General features: G+C 41.2%; 5 protein-coding genes across 5 annotated transcripts; 3 read left to right on the top strand and 2 right to left on the bottom strand.

Moving 5' to 3' along the window:
• Nucleotides 1-3,813: 3,813 nt before the first annotated feature.
• On the top strand, nucleotides 3,814-4,664 carry LOC9662173 (probable glutathione S-transferase). The gene is made up of 2 exons (XM_002962862.2): nucleotides 3,814-4,183; nucleotides 4,252-4,664. The coding sequence occupies exons 1-2, from the start codon at nucleotides 3,860-3,862 to the stop codon at nucleotides 4,594-4,596; spliced, it is 669 nt and encodes a 222-aa protein (XP_002962908.1). The 5' UTR covers nucleotides 3,814-3,859; the 3' UTR covers nucleotides 4,597-4,664.
• Nucleotides 4,665-5,362: 698 nt separating this feature from the next.
• LOC112341041 (cytochrome P450 703A2-like) lies at nucleotides 5,363-6,353 on the top strand. The gene is made up of 2 exons (XM_024660427.1): nucleotides 5,363-5,415; nucleotides 5,543-6,353. The coding sequence occupies exons 1-2, from the start codon at nucleotides 5,363-5,365 to the stop codon at nucleotides 6,351-6,353; spliced, it is 864 nt and encodes a 287-aa protein (XP_024516195.1).
• Nucleotides 6,354-7,438: 1,085 nt separating this feature from the next.
• LOC112341039 lies at nucleotides 7,439-8,283 on the bottom strand. Its single transcript, XM_024660417.1, has 3 exons — nucleotides 8,134-8,283; nucleotides 7,831-8,073; nucleotides 7,439-7,756 (listed from the first exon to the last, which is right to left on the bottom strand). Exons 1-3 carry the CDS (start codon nucleotides 8,230-8,232, stop codon nucleotides 7,439-7,441), a joined length of 660 nt encoding a protein of 219 aa, XP_024516185.1. The 5' UTR covers nucleotides 8,233-8,283.
• A 3,686-nt stretch (nucleotides 8,284-11,969) lies between these two features.
• LOC9660954 (probable glutathione S-transferase) lies at nucleotides 11,970-13,054 on the top strand. Its single transcript, XM_002962860.2, has 2 exons — nucleotides 11,970-12,336; nucleotides 12,404-13,054. The coding sequence occupies exons 1-2, from the start codon at nucleotides 12,013-12,015 to the stop codon at nucleotides 12,746-12,748; spliced, it is 669 nt and encodes a 222-aa protein (XP_002962906.1). The 5' UTR covers nucleotides 11,970-12,012; the 3' UTR covers nucleotides 12,749-13,054.
• A 2,712-nt stretch (nucleotides 13,055-15,766) lies between these two features.
• Nucleotides 15,767-17,747, bottom strand: LOC9662171 (aspartic proteinase nepenthesin-2). Its single transcript, XM_002962438.2, has one exon. The coding sequence runs from the start codon at nucleotides 17,329-17,331 to the stop codon at nucleotides 15,859-15,861; it is 1,473 nt and encodes a 490-aa protein (XP_002962484.2). The 5' UTR covers nucleotides 17,332-17,747; the 3' UTR covers nucleotides 15,767-15,858.
• Between the last annotated feature and the right edge of the window lie 137 nt (nucleotides 17,748-17,884).

The raw sequence follows: 17,884 nt of genomic DNA, 5'->3' as shown, positions 1-17,884 counted from the left end.
GGATCTTTATTGGCTCCTACAGTTCATTGATGGCATCTTTCAAGGAGGATGCTAAGAATATGGCTATCCAGCAAAAGTGGAAGCACTTTTGTCAGAAGATCCATAGGCAACCGCTCAAGAGCACAAACTTCATGCTCTTTGACATGCCAAATGGTCTTCCAAATGCTAATGGTGATGTCCCAAGCTGGAACATCCTGACTAAAGATCACTTAAAGGATGCATTCCTTTTATCAGCAATTCTCCTTCACACAACCGGTTAAGTTGCCTTCATTCTCCCGAATGACCCCCATTGGATGTCTTGCCTTATAAGGGCCATGGAATGAAAGGGACTTAGTGGGGACTGAAAAAGGGGTATTGGGGAAGGCAGTTCCCCATGTCAGTGGGCATTCTAAAGATGCTAAGGAGTGGATCTGTGATTATCACTCATAAATGGATGGCCCAGTCTTTGAGAGACGGGACTATGATATAAGTGGTGTTGGATCACTAGTGTGACAAATGTGAATAGGCATGGCTTTAGCATAACAGACTAATATGTCGGTGGTACCTTTGAGTGTCAGTCATGGGATTGGACACATTTTGCACTTGGACCAAGTGCAAAGGTTGAGTGGTAAGGATGCCATTCTTGGGGAGCAAGCCCCAAGTTTGGAATAAGACTTATGGAGGCTATGAGTGAAACTCTTCCAAGTGGCTAGAGGTGTGGTTAAGTGACTAAAGTAGAATGGAAACTTTAGTCACTTACAGCAATCTAATTGTGTATCACAACTCTGGGGAATCCCCTGCTTGGCAGTGCACTGAAGCCAACCTCCTCACTTAGAATCCATGACCATCGAAAAATGATTGTTCTCATATTCTAAACCATCACTATGCCCTAGTGAGTTGGGATTCGAACCCAAGCACTAAATCGTTAGGACTCGAACCAACCTTTATATATGCATCTATAGATGGCATCACCTAGGATCCTATCATGACTCCCTACGCCGATGCACCAACTTATACCCAAAGCACACTATGAATCACAGCTTAAGAACTTAATTCCTCCGAATTGCCAAATCCTTTCATTTGACAGATCTGTGATCATGATTGGACTCTTCCATACTCGGCATTATAGGCCACCCCAATTAAGGTCTTTATTCCCCTAACTTGTCAATCTCACTTAGCAAATCACCCAACAAATGTAACAAGGTTTTATGTATAAGTGTGTAAGTCCTCAACTATCGAATTTTGTTCAAAGTTATATTTTTGAACACTCGGGAACTAATTCCCCAACTTTGATAGCCTTGCTTTATAGTAAGCTTCAAAACTACGCTTCTGTTGTGCCACTTTGATTTTGTGCATTCCGATGAACCATTTACACTTGTCTTTCTAGGTGCTAACTTATTTAGAGTTGTCTTTGGGAACATTGAAGGGGCTTTGTCCCTTAGCTTACTAAGGCCTCTCCTTTGGCAAGCCTTCTCATTGTCATATGGTCTAACATGATTAATTCCATATTTTAGACTCTTCATGGCATCATGGTTGCCAATAGCAATACATTCGAGCACCCACTTGATTTTCCACTCCCAACTTGCATAACCATCCTTGACTATGCTCTTCAATTTCTACAGTTCTATCCCTTTATTATTTATTTTTGGCCTTATACATTCCTTTTAGTTATTCTCCTCCCGACTAAGAGGGTAGCTTTGCACTTTCTACCATGCCTAAGCACTTCGATTGGGTCTCGGACTTGGTCTCAAACTCGGTCTCAATCTCAATCTCGGTCTCGGTCTCAGTCTCAGTCTTGATCTCGAATTCCATCTCAAGTCCATCTTGGACTCGACCTCAGACTCCATCTCAAGTCCATCTCGGACTCCATCTCGGGTCCATCTCGGACTCCATCTTGGGTCCATCTCGGACTCCATCTCAGGTCCATCTCGGACTCCATCTCAGGTCCATCTTGAACTCCATTTCAGACTCCATCTCAGGTCCATCTTGGACTCCAACTTAGGTATATCTCGAGTCATGTGTTGGTCTTTTTGTGTCCCTTTTCTAAAGACTCACTTTTTGCTTGCTTCGTGCTCGTTCCTTGAGCACTCCATTGAGAGTTCCAATCCCACTCTCGACTTTTCAAGTCAAAACTTTTAATCCAAATGTGTTATGCTCGTTTGGCTTTCACTTCGGCCACTATCATGTGGCACCCTTTTGTCTCCACTTTGGGGCTCAAGGATTTATGTCTCACAAGTGGTTAAATGGCTAAAGTAGAATGGAAAATTTGGTTGCTTACATGTAAGTCTTTCTATTGGCTAAAGATGTGACGTGATGTTATTTGATATATGCATAGCTGTGTTTAGTGTTAAGCTCGTAATACTCCCCTTGGTGCTGCAGAAGGACAGTTAGAGTCAATTGTGGTTTCTTGTCCATTTAAATTGATGGCATTTAATTTGATGGGACCTTTTCCACAACTAACTGCTGACAATAAATATGTCATTATTGCTTCTGACTATTTGATTTATTGGATGGAAGTTAGTGCTCTTGTTAACACTGTTAGATACTTCCTCCTCAATGAAGTGGTGTTCCAGTAATTCTGTCCAAAGCAGGTTCTTTCGAATAATAGTACCGCATTTATGGCTAAGGCATTTCAAGTTTTGACATCTTAGTTGGGGATATACCACACTTTCACAAGTGCTTATCATTCACAATTAGACAGTTTAGTGGAACAACTTGTTCGAACCTTCAAAAAGATAATTGCAAAGTACGTGAACTTTTAGCATTCGGATTGGGATGGTTATTTACAATCTCTTCGATATGCATATGTCACAAGAGTGCAGAGTTCTGTTATTGTTTCACGATATAAACTCCTATATGGTCATAATCCAATACTATCAACGAAGTTGGGTTTACCTTCACGATTGCCACAGGCTACCGATGCTATGTTGTTGGATCAATATTTGACAAGCATTCTTCCACTTGTCTAAGTAAAGTCTACCGAACACCTGAGCCGCGTATAAGTGGGATAACAATGATGCTACAACTCTCATCATTGCCATATGTGAAGTACAAAATTGAGGACTTGATTTAATTTGTTTTCTCTATCTTACAATATGTAATTTATATAAAGGGCTCTTTGCTCAATGGAAAGGATCATATTAGGTGTTGTAGCAAGTTAGACCATAAGTTTATGAGTTTCGGCATGACATTCAGTAGGTTGATCCTCCAAAAATTGTGTATATGCAACGGCTGAAATGCTTTGCTTTACCATCTAATGGTTGATATTCAATAAAATTAATTTTGTGTTTATAAATTATGAGCATGATTATAATTATAAATTACAATTTTGATTCATTAAATTAATAAATAAAAATAACACTACTCTTAAGCAAACCAAGCATTTGAAGTAAATGATTTCCTCAAGAATAGATCATGTTCAGTTTAATGATGACTTTGGGCAACATTGGGTGGACCATACTCATGATTTTGCAAGTTATAATGCCTGACCTCTTGATACTCTTAACAGGAGGCTCCACCAAATTCCAGGAGAGATCGTAAGTTACTGCAAAAAACAAGTAATAATAAAAAGCCAATAAAGTGTTCCAAGAATTTCTGGATGTGCCATGAGACAATTGTCAATGCCTAAGCTTGAGCTTTGTTGTTGGATACGATCACCCTGAAGAATGGGCTAAGCTTCAGGCTCATGGAAGAACCAGAGTTAAAATCAAATCAATTTTTTAAAGTTTAAGCCTGTTACCTTCAGCCTTCTCCTCTGCCTTCTCGGAAATTCACGTAGGAGCCACCTTAAACACGCTCTTTATATTATAAAACACGACCCTTCATTCAATCAAACCTCATTCCATTCGCATTTCCAACTTTCCTTGTCAATTTTCCAGCCATGGCTTCTCGCGATCAAGAGGTGACACTGCTCAGCGCTTGGCCCAGCCCCTTTTCCATGCGAGTCAAGCTTGCACTAGCGCTCAAAGGCATCGAGCACGAAGATCTCCCCCAAGACCTTGGCAACAAGAGCAAGATCCTGCTCGAATCCAATCCAGTTCACAAGAAGGTCCCCGTTCTCATCCACAAGGGCAAGCCCATCCTGGAATCGGCCATCATTGTCCACTACATCGACGAGGTCTGGCCCGAAACAAGCCCACTCTTGCCTCAGGACGCATTCCTCCGCGCACAGCACCGCTTCTGGAGCGATTTCATGGACAAAAAGGTATGGATTCTCTTACTAGAAATCTGCTGCTACGGGTTTTATACTCTTCCTGCTTATCGATCACACAGCTTTTCGACTCCTGGATACGATTCTTGCGTAGTAACGGTGACGCGGCCGTGAACGAGGAGTTCAACCAAAACTGTTTGCTTATCGAGGGAGCTCTGGCGGAGCTGGGCAGTGAGGAAGAGGGCCCCTTCTTTGGTGGCGCGAGCATGTCGTTCTTGGATGTGCTGCTGGCACCCTATGCGGTGTGGATCCCAGGAGCTGAGCAAGTGATGGGCTTGAAGCCCGCGAAATGCCCGCGTTTCCACAAGCTCTTGGCGGCCGCGTCCGAGCACCCCTCGGCCAAAGTGGCGCTGCCGCAAGTCGAGAAGCTCAAGAAGTTTATTCGGGTTCACTTTGAGAGCAAGTGAGCGATGATTGTTTACAAAATCTAATAAATCTTTTGCCCGACTGTCCTGGAAGAAGATTGGAGTCAAGACGTTAGTGTCCTCCTCACAGATTGTGCTAATCCTTGAGTTACAGAATCCCAGTGATCGCCGGAGAAGAGGAGCTGGTCTTGCCTGAGCACGCCAGTGAGCGATCCTGGATTTCTTCTACTTCCCCGCCTGGCAATCCTCTAGCGAGGAGAGAAGAGGGGGATCCTAAATGCTTACTTAACTGAAACCCTTTTAGGGTCCACCTTTAATCTAATGACTGGTTATGGTCTACTTAGTTAGTAAACACTGTTTTGATTGTTATAATTTTGTTAAATTGAAAATTAAATTAGAATAATATCAAAACAATAAATATTAAATTCCACAAATGTGTTTCCTCAAAGCAAATTATGAAATTTGTTAAAGGGAATTAGAGGAAATTATCAGATCCAAATGATAAGTCTCCATTGCAAAAGGTTAAATGTTAATGCTGGTCAACAGTTTACATGTGACCCACGTCACACCACCTTCTTCTCTAGTTTAGGCAGTTGACCACCTCCCATTGGCTAAGAGCAAACATTAATGTAATTATTCACTAAGACGTAATTAAGAAAATAAGCCTTTAACAGTTACTTCCCATCTGACGGCTGCCATTGGGTAGATCAGACCTCATTATTATATCATTATTATAGATGCTTAGCCATGATCAAGAGCATTTCCTTGAAAAATAACGAATAGAATGAGATTCGCAAGTAAGCATACCATGAGATTCGCAAGGCCCCTATACGAGGAGGAACAAACTCTATGGCACAAAGAGTGAGTACCACAATGGAACTTTAATAGAGAAGAACGCTCACCTCGTTGGAGACCATGGAGTTCTTAGTTGGTTTTGCAATTCTCTTGATCTTGGTTGTCTTCTCGAGCGTGTTCTACCTGAGAGTAGCGCCATCACTCGCCACCCCACTGCCGATCATCGGCCATCTTTACCGCTCCCTCACCACTCTCTCCTCACGATCGCTCGAAAGTATGGTCCCCTCGTCAAGCTCCGGCTTGGCTCGGTTCCCGTGGTGATCGCGTCAAGCCACGAGATGGTGAGAGAGTTTCTAAGAAACCAGGATCTCACCTTTGCGTCGAGGCCGACGTTGCTCACCACGAAGTACATCCTCTACGACTCCAAGGACATGGTTTTTGCTCCATACGGCGAGCACTGGAGGAGCATGAGGAAGCTGTGCGTCGTGGAACTCCTGACGGACCGTCGCCTCGCCTCATCGCAGCAGGCAAGGATGGAAGAGCTACAGAGATTGTTAGCGAAGATCGCAAAAGTTGCGGAGACGAGCGAACCTTTCGTGCTGCTAGATCTGCTGACGGAGTTTACGTTCAACGTCATCACCCGGATGGTGATGAACAAGGCTTACTTTGGATCCGGAGAGACGACGGAGGAGCTCGCGGCCACCAGAGACTTCATCCATATGCAAGAGCAAGGAACCATTCTTCTCGGGGAGTTCCACATCGGCGACTACATCCCGTTTCTCAGGTGGTTCGACTCGAGCGTCGCCAAGATGAAAGCCCTGCACAAGATCCAGGACGAGTTCCTGCAAAAAGTGGTCGATCAGCACGTCCTTGCGAGGCAAAGCAGAGAGCAAACTCAAGCTCACGATGGAGATGGAGATTTCGTCGACACACTCTTGTCTCTAGACTCTCCAGATCCAAACAATCAAGCTAGAAACATCAAGGCACTCATCCAGGTACTCTAAAAGAAGAAAGAAAGAAAAAATCCATACCTTGGAAGTTCTTCCATGTTGTGTTCTTACTCTTTCTTCTCGTCTAGAATCTCTTGGGAGCTGGAACAGACACCTCCATTACCACGATCCAATGGGCAATGGCGGAGCTGCTAAACAATCCCAGAGCCCTGGAGAAAGCACAGGAAGAATTACGCGCGAAATTCGGCAATGCCCGCCAGGAAATCATCCAAGAACACGAGCTAACAAGATCTACCATACCTCCACGCAGTGATCAAGGAGACCTTCCGCCTCCATCCGCCAAGCGCCGCTCCTCATCCCCCACCAATCCACCCAAGACACCACCGTCGCAGGGCTCGCCATCGCCAAGGGCACGCGGCTCTTCGTCAATGTCTATGCCATCGGCCGAGACCCTGCCCTGTGGAAATCCGCCGACGATTTCCTCCCGGAGAGGTTCCTGGGGTCCAGCATTGACGTCCACGGCAAGCATTTCGAGCTCCTTCCGTTTGGATCGGGGCGGCGCGGCTGCCCTGGGATGGCGCTGGGATTGATCACTATCCAGCTCGCCCTCGCGAATCTGCTGCATCGATTCCAGTGGAGCTTGGCGCCGGGTGTGGACGCGCATCCCATGGCCGAGTGATGGAAATCCCACTCCGCGTTCGAGCAAGCCCTAATAAGAATTGATACGTTCTAAATATTTTCAAATGTATTCCTGGTGAAATTCCTGTGTTTCTTTAGTGTTTTTTTTTTTTTTTTTTTTTGAGCTTTCTTTTTCTTATAGAGGAAGAAACCAGCTTGGATCAGCAAAGCTTTGTATAGTTTCTGAATTCTTTTTTAAATCTCCTAAATGCTTGAATTGTGAAGGAAAGAAATAGTCAGGCGACTAATGTACAAATGAGCAGTCAAACTTTTGTAACTTTGACAAGCTTGGTTTGGTTGTTAGAAGGATTTTGTTGAAATTCTTATACAAGAGTTTGAGTTCTATTTGATATCATCAGCTTGAGTTCTATTTGACTGAGCATGTATAAAGTCTCACCGGGGCTACAAGGGGCATGTGGTGTAAGCAATGGAAGCAACAGGCCTGATCATCTTGCTGCTCCTCACTGTTTCTCAGGGTAGATATTGTTGATGAATCTTTTCTTTTGCCGTTTCATTGACAGCTTTCTGTGAATGGTTTCAGGTATGTTGCCTGAGCAGGCGGTAGCGTTTAGAACACTCAAGCAAGGTAAATCTCTCTCTGGATTCATCCTCTCAATCACTGCTATTGGTTGTTGTTTTTGCAGTCTGTCCACAAGTGTGCACATACACTTCTGTTGTGTGTAATGGCGTGACCAGGGATAGAGTCTGCTATAGCGACTGCAGCTTACCAGCAAATTGCACTGGATGTAGGGGTGCTTGCTCCTGATATGGAGGACAATCTATAATAATCACCAAGGTGAAGGATGTTGTGTTTGTATTTTGATCATGAATTTACTCCGAGAAAAATGCATACCTCTAGAAGTTCTTCTGGGTTGTGTTCTTCTTTCCTCTGCACTTGGGAGCTGGAACAGACACGTCCATCATCGCATGCATACCTCAGAAGTTCTTTTTTCCCCCTTGAGCTAGAGCTGCAATGAGAACGAATTTCGGGCAGTGCCCCATTTCTGGGGTTTCTCAATTCTAGGGCTTCTAGGCATTCACCAGTCGGAATTGCAGCTGCCATCGATTCATTGAATTTGCAACCAGATCTGTTTAACTAAAAGGACTTTTCTAGCTTTAATTTGAATGGTTTTTGTGAAGATGAGCGCGCACTTACTGGACAATGTGCTTGATCCTTGCCTTTTGACTGAGGGGATGGAGATGTAGCTCCTCTCCTTTCTCCACCCAGCAGCAAAGTAGCTCTAGATTTGAGCATTTTTTATCCTCAGGAAAGTGAGTGGATGTAAACATTTTTCTTGGATAGGAGTGTTGGGCAAAAAGTGGGTGTTATTTTGAAGGTCAGAATGCAAAACAATAGTTAGGCAGGATCAAGAAAGTGATTTTCAAATTTGGGCATCCAGATCCTAAAAATATCCCACTTTTCATTCCCAGATTTAATTAAAACCTAAATGTCATAATCAAGTTAAAAATTGTCATTGTGACTTCTAACAAAAAAGGATAAATAGTCATAAAACTAAAAACCTTTTTAACTAGTCATATGTATTTGTAAATATATATATATATATATATATATATATATATATATATATATATATATATATATATATATATATATATATATATATATATATATATATATATATATATATATATATATATATATATATATATATATATATATATATATATATATATATATATATATTCTATTAGCAACTGGACTAAATATAAAAAAAAAATTCAAAGATGCTTCATTAGGATAAAGAACTTTATAAGATTATGAGGAAATGAAATTTATAGTGTGCAATTTGTAAAGCAAGCTAAAAACGAAGACAAATGAATTAAAACAAATTAAAACGAAGACAAATGAATTAAAACAAATTAAAACGAAGACAACTGAAGACAAACAAAAACACGTGGCTTGGAAATACTTTGAGCAGGGTTCTAGAATATGCACTCGCATCTTTGGGGGGTTGGAAATGGGCCATGAATGGGGCAGACTTTGAAGATGCTAATGCAAAAATTATTTCATATCTTGACAATGCTAATATAAACATAGCACATGCTGATGAAGTTTATACAAATATAAACCTTGAAAATGCTAATGAAACTAATACAAATGCATATAATCACAATTACAACACATATGTTTAATATTGGAAATATATCATCCATATATGTTTTTTGTGGTGCAATACATTTTGAAAATTTCCCATTGTGCTAGTGAGCCTAGTGAGCTTCTAACTGTAATGATCTCGAAAGAACATATTTCAAGGCCAGCACAAGTGAGGAGATTTACATGCAAATCCATATAGAAAAAATCTCAATTAAAGATGATTTAACATACAAAAATTTTACATAAATATAATTTAATTAGATCTTTAAGCTGCACCTAGCAAATTCTAAACATTTTGTTCTTTTGTAATAAACATCTTTTTATATCTTATTATATGCTAAAGCAAATGTACTCTCTATGGCGTGCAATTCGTAAGTAAGCTAAAAGCGAGTTACAAACAAAGACAAACAAATTGAAACGATTTTAAAAGAGTTGAAACGAATTCAAAAATTCAAATGAAATCAGAAGACAAACTAATTAAAGCCAGAGCTAATGCTGCCTGAGTAGCAAGGTTGATCCTCCCTGGCTCCTCCTCGTTGATGTTCTTGACGAGCAAGAGGCGTGTCCTTGCAAAGAGCAAAGACCCTGGCTATCACCGAGGCAGCTTCTCCTTGCTTTTTGAGCATGTCGAAGGCCTCGTATCCAGCAGCTCCTTCCTTGCCCATGTCTTGTTCCGCAACTAGAGCGAGCAAGCAGCCAGTACGTGCTTCTTTGAAGATAACTCCCCGACAAGCAGGGCCATGAGCTGGCTCAACGTATCAGTGTCCTGTTGTCTCACGAGCTTAGTTATCTCTTGTCTTTCCGGGCTAGCATTCTTGAGCAGCCACAAAAGTGCTGGCTCCACTCGGATATCTTTCACTGTGAGAGCAAAGGTTGCCAAGAAAAATCTTCTTGATCTGGCATAAAACCGAATGGTATCACACCTCTTGAGCACCTGGCACTTCACATACATGTCGATGAGAGCATTCCCCACGTAGACATTGCAAAGGATAGGATCTGTTCTCATCCCAGTCTCGGGCTTGACGATGAACTTCGCTGCCTTGTTGCAGCGAAACAAACTTTCACCTCAATTCTTCAGCAGCTGAGAGAGTGGAGCATGGAGCGCAGTGGCAAAAGTTCATGCGTTTGCTCCACAGCACTGTTGCATCGATCGAAAGAGCTGCAAGGCCACCTCGGCCTTGCCATTGTCTCTCACCGAGTACTTCCAAAAACTTCTATCTGAATCGTGTGACTCTCCGTCACTGCTCTGCGTTCAACTGTGCCATAAAGCTGATTATCCCGTCAGCATCTGAGATTAGTTTCTTCATTAGCACATTCAAGGTTGATGTGAGTATGAATATGTATGCTAGATGGAGGCAATTGGTGACATATGCATCTTAATACTTTGCAAAGCCGAGGCATACTTGCTAAAGAGGAAGTCATGTTTAATAAATGAAATGAAATGAAATAACCTATCTAATGCAAATTTAAACTTAAGGCAAGAAGTAGAAGTGAAGCATGAAAGTGGTGAGCACTCAAAAAGCCTTTTATGTTTTCCATTGTGTCTTGACCACCACCACATTGTAGAAGCACAAATGAGTTTGGTTTATTAACCAAGAACTTGAGCCAATCGCACTTGTCTCCTGGAATACTTGAATGTAAAGAACACATAGGAAGATTTAGATTTCAAGTTTCTAAATTGGACAGAGGATGAAAGAAGGTGGTTGTGTAGCAGACTGTAAGGAACCAACTCTCTAATGAAACCACAACTAGAACAATAAAGAATTCATTGAATGAAATCAAGTGTGAGATCAAGTTGGGGTTGGGATTAGAGGTGAGTAGCTTTGGGTGGGAGTGAGCATGGGTTTGAGGAGTGTTAAAAAGGCTCTTTAAGAAAGTGCTCAAGAGCAACTGTCGCTCTCGAAAAAAAACTAACTATAGTGCTTCCAGCTTAGGTGAAATGGTTACACTTTTTTAGAGTCGAAAGTATATTTTTTTAATATACATAAGTAGAGAACACAATTTCACATTGAAAAAATATAACCACTAGCAATGTTCTTAAAGATTTTAATAATTATTATATTTTATCGATATTTCTATACGTTCTTATTTTTCAAGTAAAATACATTTAGTATGATATTTTTAAAATAAAAAAGCATATTCTAAAATTCTATAACTGTATTATTATATTTATAACCACAGTTCCTTTCAAAGAGGATAAGCCCTCTAAGTTTAATGAGGAATCTAAAATTTTCAGATTTTTAAGACTTGAGATTAAAAATAAAAGAATTTTAGAGATGGTTTTAAAAACATATACTTCTAATTATTTTTATTTCATACAAAATTACCAGTCTTATTAACCTTTACAATAACTCACTCACAGTTATTCTAAGTTTGAGCAAGCATTAAAACTCACCACAGGTCAGGAATTTCAATAAGAGCATAGGCAAATATCCAGAGTGCTTCCATACTGTGAGGTAAAAAAGAGAATAGCAAGAAATACTTTCACAGATAGTGAGATAATTACTGGGGTATTTTTTCCTCAAGAACAGGATCATGCTGGGTTTAATTTGATGACTTTGGGCTGATACTCTTTTAACAGGAGGCCCTCGTATTCGAGATCACAAGTTACTGCAAAAAACAAGCAAAAATAAAAGGCCAATAAAGTGTTTCAAGAATTTCTGGATGAGACAATTAGCAGGGCTTGAGCTTTGCTGTTGGATACGATCACCGTGAAGAATGGGCTAAGCTTCAGGCTCATGGAAGGACCAAAGTCAAAATCAATCGATTGTTTAAAGTTTAAGCCTGTTACCTTCAGCCTTCTCCTCTGCCTTCTCGGAAATTCACGTAGGACGCTCTTTATATTATAAAACGCGACCCTTCATTCAATCAAACCTCATTCCATTCGCATTTCCAACTTTCCCTGTCAATTTTCCAGCCATGGCTTCTCGCGATCAAGAGGTGACACTGCTCAGCGCTTGGCCCAGCGTCTTTACCATGCGAGTCAAGCTTGCACTAGTGCTCAAAGGCATCGAGCACGAAGATCTCCCCCAAGACCTTGGCAACAAGAGCAAGATCCTGCTCGAATCCAATCCAGTTCACAAGAAGGTCCCCGTTCTCATCCACAAGGGCAAGCCCATCCTGGAATCGGCCATCATTGTCCACTACATCGACGAGGTCTGGCCCGAAACTAGCCCACTCTTGCCTCAGGACGCATTCCTCCGCGCACAGCACCGCTTCTGGAGCGATTTCATCGACAAAAAGGTAGGATTCTCTTACTAGAAATCTGCTGCTACGGGTTTTATACTCTTCCTGCTTATCGATCACACAGCTTTTCGACTCCTTGATGCGATTCTTGCGTAGTAACGGTGACGCGGCCGTGAACGAGGAGTTCAACCAAAACTGTTTGCTTCTCGAGGGAGCTCTGGCGGAGCTGGGCAGTGAGGAAGAGGGCCCCTTCTTTGGTGGCGCGAGCATGTCGTTCTTGGATGTGCTGCTGGCACCCTATGCGGTGTGGATCCCAGGAGTTGAGCAAGTGATGGGCTTGAAGCCCGCGAAATGCCCGCGTTTCCACAAGCTCTTGGCGGCCGCGGCCGAGCATCCCTCGGCCAAAGTGGCGCTGCCGCAAGTCGAGAAGCTCAAGGAGTTTATCCGGGTGCGCTATGCGAGCAAGTGAGCGATGACTGTTCACAAAGTCTAATAAACCTTTTGCCCGACTGTCCTGGAAGAAGATTGGAGTCAAGACGTTAGTGTCCTCCTCGCAGATTGTGCTAATCCTTGAGTTGTAGAATCCCAGTGATCGCCGGAGAAGAGGAGCTGGTCTTGCCTGAGCACGCCAGTGAGCGACGCCAAGACATCCTGGATTTCTTCCATTTCCCCACTTGGATTTCTCCACTAACTGAAACCCTTTTAGGGTCCACCTTAATTTAATGATGTAATATCAAAACAATAAATATTAAACTCCACAAATGTGTTTCGGGCATTGTTTGATCTTGAGAAAACCCTTGGCTAGCTTGTGCCTAAACATACAAGGAAATCAATGATAATAAATCAACAAACAATATCATGCCAAGTCCCATTGATGAGAGAATGGCAAAAGAGAAGAGAAGCTTTAGACAATTAATTGATGGTCTATGTATATTGTGTTGATATGGCAATCCAGATTAGCCTAATTCTATATTGTATATATACAGACTAGTTAAAGATTGGTAATATGACAATATAATTCTATGAATTTATGGCTATAAATTAGCCATTAAGTATTATAGTAATACCAGCCACAATGGATTTTGTGGATGTTTTGGACATTGGAAACGAATATAGGCATTAGTGTGGTGATCTTGTCGGCATGGCAGTTTTTTTATATTAATATAGGAAGCCTTCTGTTCTGATCTATTTGGGCTGTCTCCTCACTCTAACACTCAACCTAGAACAATATCTCAGTCTTTGAGCTTGACAATGATCCACAACCACAGTAGGTGATCTCTTAATCTCTCTTGCAGATTTAGGCTTTTATAGTAGAAGTGTATTGATCATAGAGAGGTGCAACTCTTGCTTTTATCTTTTGGGTTAGATTTGGCAATGATTAGAGGTCAAGAATTGGATAATTCAGAAATATTTTAGGATTTTATTGGGCTACTTAGAGATAGTTCAGAAAAACTAAGAGTTTGGTTTTAGGCTTTTCTTTATATTTTTATTATACGTTTTGGGTCATTTGTGTTGTGAATGTGACTTTAAATATCAAAATATATTTGTTGGCTAGTCGTTTCAGACAATCTCCTTACTACTATGATAGCAAGAGATTGATATTACTAGTTTCATTTTTTCAAGTGTAGTAAATTAGATTTAACATCTGTATTTAGCTAGATAAAAATAAAATAAGAACTCTTATGTGTTTTTTGTTGATTATACTTAACCACTATATCTATTAGCTATCATGTTTTATGTGCCACTTTAGTCTTATGTACTATTTATGGAAAGTGTCTAGAAAGACATATCTATGAAATATAAAAGATATCTTGAGCATTATTCTAAATTAGTAAGTTTTTAGGCTTATCTTTAAGACTAACTCTTGGGACTAGAATGAAAGTTTAAAACAAGTTTTTATATATGAAAAGGGGATATAAAAGGCTTCAAATGTATAGTAAGAATATTGGTTGGAAGCATATGAGATATTTTTTTAACTCCCATTAGGCTGTGTTATTCGGTTTAAACCTAATTTTTATGTTACTTTAGTCAGTGGGATACCCACCTCCTTGTGTTAAGCCACCAGTATATTGCAATTATATCAAACTCCTTTTGACACCATTTTGAATATAGAAATTAAATATAGAGAGTTAATGCTTATAGAGGATTTAAATGCATACTAAACTGTTATTTCATAGTGCAGTTCAACTCCAAATTTAAATATGCTACAATTTATTTAGTTGGAAACATTAAACCACAATACAATGATTTTCTTATCACTTTTATACCTTTAATTTTCAATTTTAAATACTGTTTTAATCAATAAATGAATGTAGATTAGGTTGTATTAAGAGGTATTAAGACCAAATAAATTATGGGAGAAATTTTTCTACTTAATAATCCCTTGTTAACCTCCTTGCACTTTGTTGGACTATATAAATGAAAAAGAAAAATAGGTGAAAGCATGGTCAGATTTAAAATAGGAAAAAATTATTAAATCTACTTAATTCATAAAGTAATAATTCTCTTAAGATTGAAATACTAAATAAAATAAGCTATCAATCTCAGATCTACAGATTTTTTTATTAAACCTAATTTAAATAAATTGCTATGTGTTACATGTAGCAATGCTTGGTTTTCTTAATAGTAGTGTTATTATTACTTATTAGCCTAATTGATCAAATAAAGTTTATAATTATAAACATGTTGTAATTTATAAACACAAGATTAATTTTATTGCATATCAACCATTAGATGATAGACTAAAAAATAATATACTAGAAAAGGTTTAATAAAGTTTATAAATTATAAACATGTTTATAAATTATAAATACAAGATTAATCTAAATGAATAACAACCGTTAGATGGTAGAATATTCAAGCATATTCTAGGTATATTCATTACCACCCACTACTACATAAGCAAACAAAAACATAAATATATTGTTAAGGTTCGTATTTATAATCCTTATGTTTAATATAAATAATCTGGACTATCCAATATCATATAAATAAATTTGTGAAACTAGATAGACAAAAAGGAACAATAATTAATGGCACTACATCAAATAAAACTTAAGCCCATCAATTAACTATGCCTTTAAAGTGCAATGCAGACTCCCATTTCACATCATTCCAAGTAGTAAAGTTTAAAGTTAACATAATTATAATTAATACTTTAATTAATGGATTGGACTATATCCCTTATTAAGTTATTTGAAGAAAAATTGTTTAGATTAATTAATGCAACATTTCTCCTTTTGGAGCTACAACACGCCATGACACTCTTGCTGTGGGAAGATGGTGTAATCTTGCAGCCTGATGGGAAACCATTTAGAGCTACAACATGCCATGATGCTGTTGTTGTGGGAAAATGGCGTAGACTTGCAACCTGGTGGGGACATGAGAGAGAGAGAGTTTAATACTAATATTTATATCTTAGAATATTAAATTATACTCTATGATAATTCTGATTGTGATTAACTTGCATAAAGTATTTTTTAGTCATGTTAATTTTTATTCTTTTTACAAAAGCTTTAACTTGTTTTCATATCATCAAAAGCTCTAATGTACTTTACTGATACATGCAATCAAAGTATATTAATGACAAGGCGACCACTTGAACCCAATCCTAGCTTTTGCAAGATCATACTCAATATGATGATCCTGCTGGAGCAAATTCCCGAGAATGTTTGATCCATTTGTAGTCGTCACCTTTTGGAGGGCCACGCATTGGACATTCTCTGCCACAAGCACCATGTAGTTATTCCAAGGCAGCTCCATCACAGCACCACCCTGGAACTCCACTCCCAACTTTGGCATCCCCTTCTCCATCCTCGTCACATTGTAGCACAGCTCGAATCCTTCCGGGATTTCCTGGGCCCTGGGGAGATAGATCGATGCATTTAGAGCTCCCAAAACTTTGGAGTAGGCCGGCTCTCTCAAGTAGCTCAAAGTTGTCCCAGAATCAAAGATAGTCCCCTTGTTCCCATCACCGTCGATTCCCCAGTCGCTGCTCGCGATGCCGTCCACTGGCTTCCCATCCACGGCCACGCCCGTCACGTTGACGTAGTAGAAGCTTTGGGCGGCCGGGTTCCGTACGATTGGCGTATGGGCCAGTTTGCGCCAGCGCGTACGGCCCATGACGAGAAAGCTGCTGGCGTTTGAGCCACGGAGGTAGTCCACCAGACAATAGGAGAATATTCCACCGAGTGCGGTGTGGCGCGTTTGCGTGGCCAGGGAGATGGGCCCCTGCCCTAATCCAAGAACACCGGAAGCGCCCAAGAAGCTCGCGCCCACGCTCTCGCGGCTGCATCCAAGCGCCACATTCTTTATCCGGATCGTCCTGGTCTTGTGATTGCCAGCTCTTTTGCCGGATCTCTTGCGCGATTTCATGGAGATCGTCTCGTAGGCCAGGATTCCCGTCGTCCGGGACTGATCGCTGTAGCCATAGGTGTAGTCGCAAGGACTGGGGCTCTTGATCGAGCAGCTGGATCCAATTGGAGCTGGGAGGAACAGGCATTCGTCGTCCGTGCAAGGGATTTCTCTGTAGGAAGAAGAGGACGATTTGTCATACCATGGAGCAGGTGGAGACGATGAATTCGCGGTGGTGTTGGGGGGATTGCACTGGATCCATGTGAGATCGCTGCCGGTATCGATGATCAGAGGGAATTTCTTCGCTGGAGTGCCGACCCGGAGCTCCACGAAGTACTGCCCGGATCCAATCGAGCTCCCAGAGACGAGACGCGAGAAGAGCGCGGGATCTTCTCCTTGAAAATCCTGGATCATGGCAGTGGATTCTCGTGGGAGCGTCGAATTGGTCGAATTCTTCTGCGCGGCTTCTTGGAGAACTCTCCCAAACGCCGCAATTCTCCCTCGATCCATCGCCATGAGCTCGTCTAGCAGCTGGATCCGATCGCGGTACTCCGGCTTCCAGTGTGGAGACTCTTCCGACGATCGGTGGACGATTCTAAGCCTGATTCCAGTCGAATCCCCTGGCAGCAATTCCCTAGACTGGGCAATTTGACCGCCCAAGAACATCCATACCAGCAGTCCTATAATGAGTGGAATCATGGCTCCCTCGAATCCGATCAAGATATCCTCTCTCTAAAGCATTGGTCCTCGCGAGGAAACATTTGGAGATCTTGTACTTCACACTGCAAACTTTTGTACCCTAAGATCGATCAAAGCACCGACCACCACGATCAAAGACGTGCACTCCAAATGCCTATGCTTGGACGATGATGTTTACTTTCTTTGCTTCGCTACATTTTCCTGGCTTACAGCTCAGTTCATAGGCCCACAAAAAAAACCATTCTTTATCAAATCCCAAGTTGGTGACACTTGGGAGCGTGTGATTTTAATCTCCATAGTTTCTCCACGTCTTCTTTGACTCAGGCAAATCATCAGAAGAATAAACTTTGATCATAGCTTGCGCCGAAGTCTTTGTGATACAGACTGGCCACGTGAGAAGCCGAGTATCTGACACGTGGCGATCCCGGACGCTGCAGCTAATCACAGAGCAGGACGGGGATCGAGCCTACCGCCGTCCGATGCGGGTTCTCTCAGCCGTTCAGTTGTTTCGAATTTCCCGCTCGCTTCTAGGGCGGGAGTTCGTGCGCTCTTG

This window comes from Selaginella moellendorffii, unplaced genomic scaffold (genome assembly GCF_000143415.4).
Source record: "Selaginella moellendorffii unplaced genomic scaffold, v1.0 SELMOscaffold_2, whole genome shotgun sequence".
NCBI lineage: Eukaryota > Viridiplantae > Streptophyta > Lycopodiopsida > Selaginellales > Selaginellaceae > Selaginella > Selaginella moellendorffii.
Note: the sequence above shows the minus strand (reverse complement) of the source record. Positions and strands in the feature narration are given on the sequence as shown.

Bases quoted from the DNA above. Each gene is read 5' to 3' on its own strand.
- LOC9662173 (XM_002962862.2), top strand. From the start codon at position 3,860: ATGGCTTCTCGCGATCAAGAGGTGACACTGCTCAGCGCTTGGCCCAGC. The intron at 4,184-4,251 runs GTATGGATTCTC...TCGATCACACAG, and splicing joins GCGATTTCATGGACAAAAAG to CTTTTCGACTCCTGGATACG.
- LOC112341041 (XM_024660427.1), top strand. From the start codon at position 5,363: ATGAGATTCGCAAGGCCCCTATACGAGGAGGAACAAACTCTATGGCAC. The intron at 5,416-5,542 runs GTGAGTACCACA...ACCTGAGAGTAG, and splicing joins CAAACTCTATGGCACAAAGA to CGCCATCACTCGCCACCCCA.
- LOC112341039 (XM_024660417.1), bottom strand. From the start codon at position 8,232: ATGCTCAAATCTAGAGCTACTTTGCTGCTGGGTGGAGAAAGGAGAGGA. The intron at 8,074-8,133 runs GTAAGTGCGCGC...AAGTCCTTTTAG, and splicing joins AGGATCAAGCACATTGTCCA to TTAAACAGATCTGGTTGCAA. The intron at 7,757-7,830 runs GTATGCATTTTT...TGATTATTATAG, and splicing joins ACCCAGAAGAACTTCTAGAG to ATTGTCCTCCATATCAGGAG.
- LOC9660954 (XM_002962860.2), top strand. From the start codon at position 12,013: ATGGCTTCTCGCGATCAAGAGGTGACACTGCTCAGCGCTTGGCCCAGC. The intron at 12,337-12,403 runs GTAGGATTCTCT...TCGATCACACAG, and splicing joins GCGATTTCATCGACAAAAAG to CTTTTCGACTCCTTGATGCG.
- LOC9662171 (XM_002962438.2), bottom strand. From the start codon at position 17,331: ATGATTCCACTCATTATAGGACTGCTGGTATGGATGTTCTTGGGCGGT.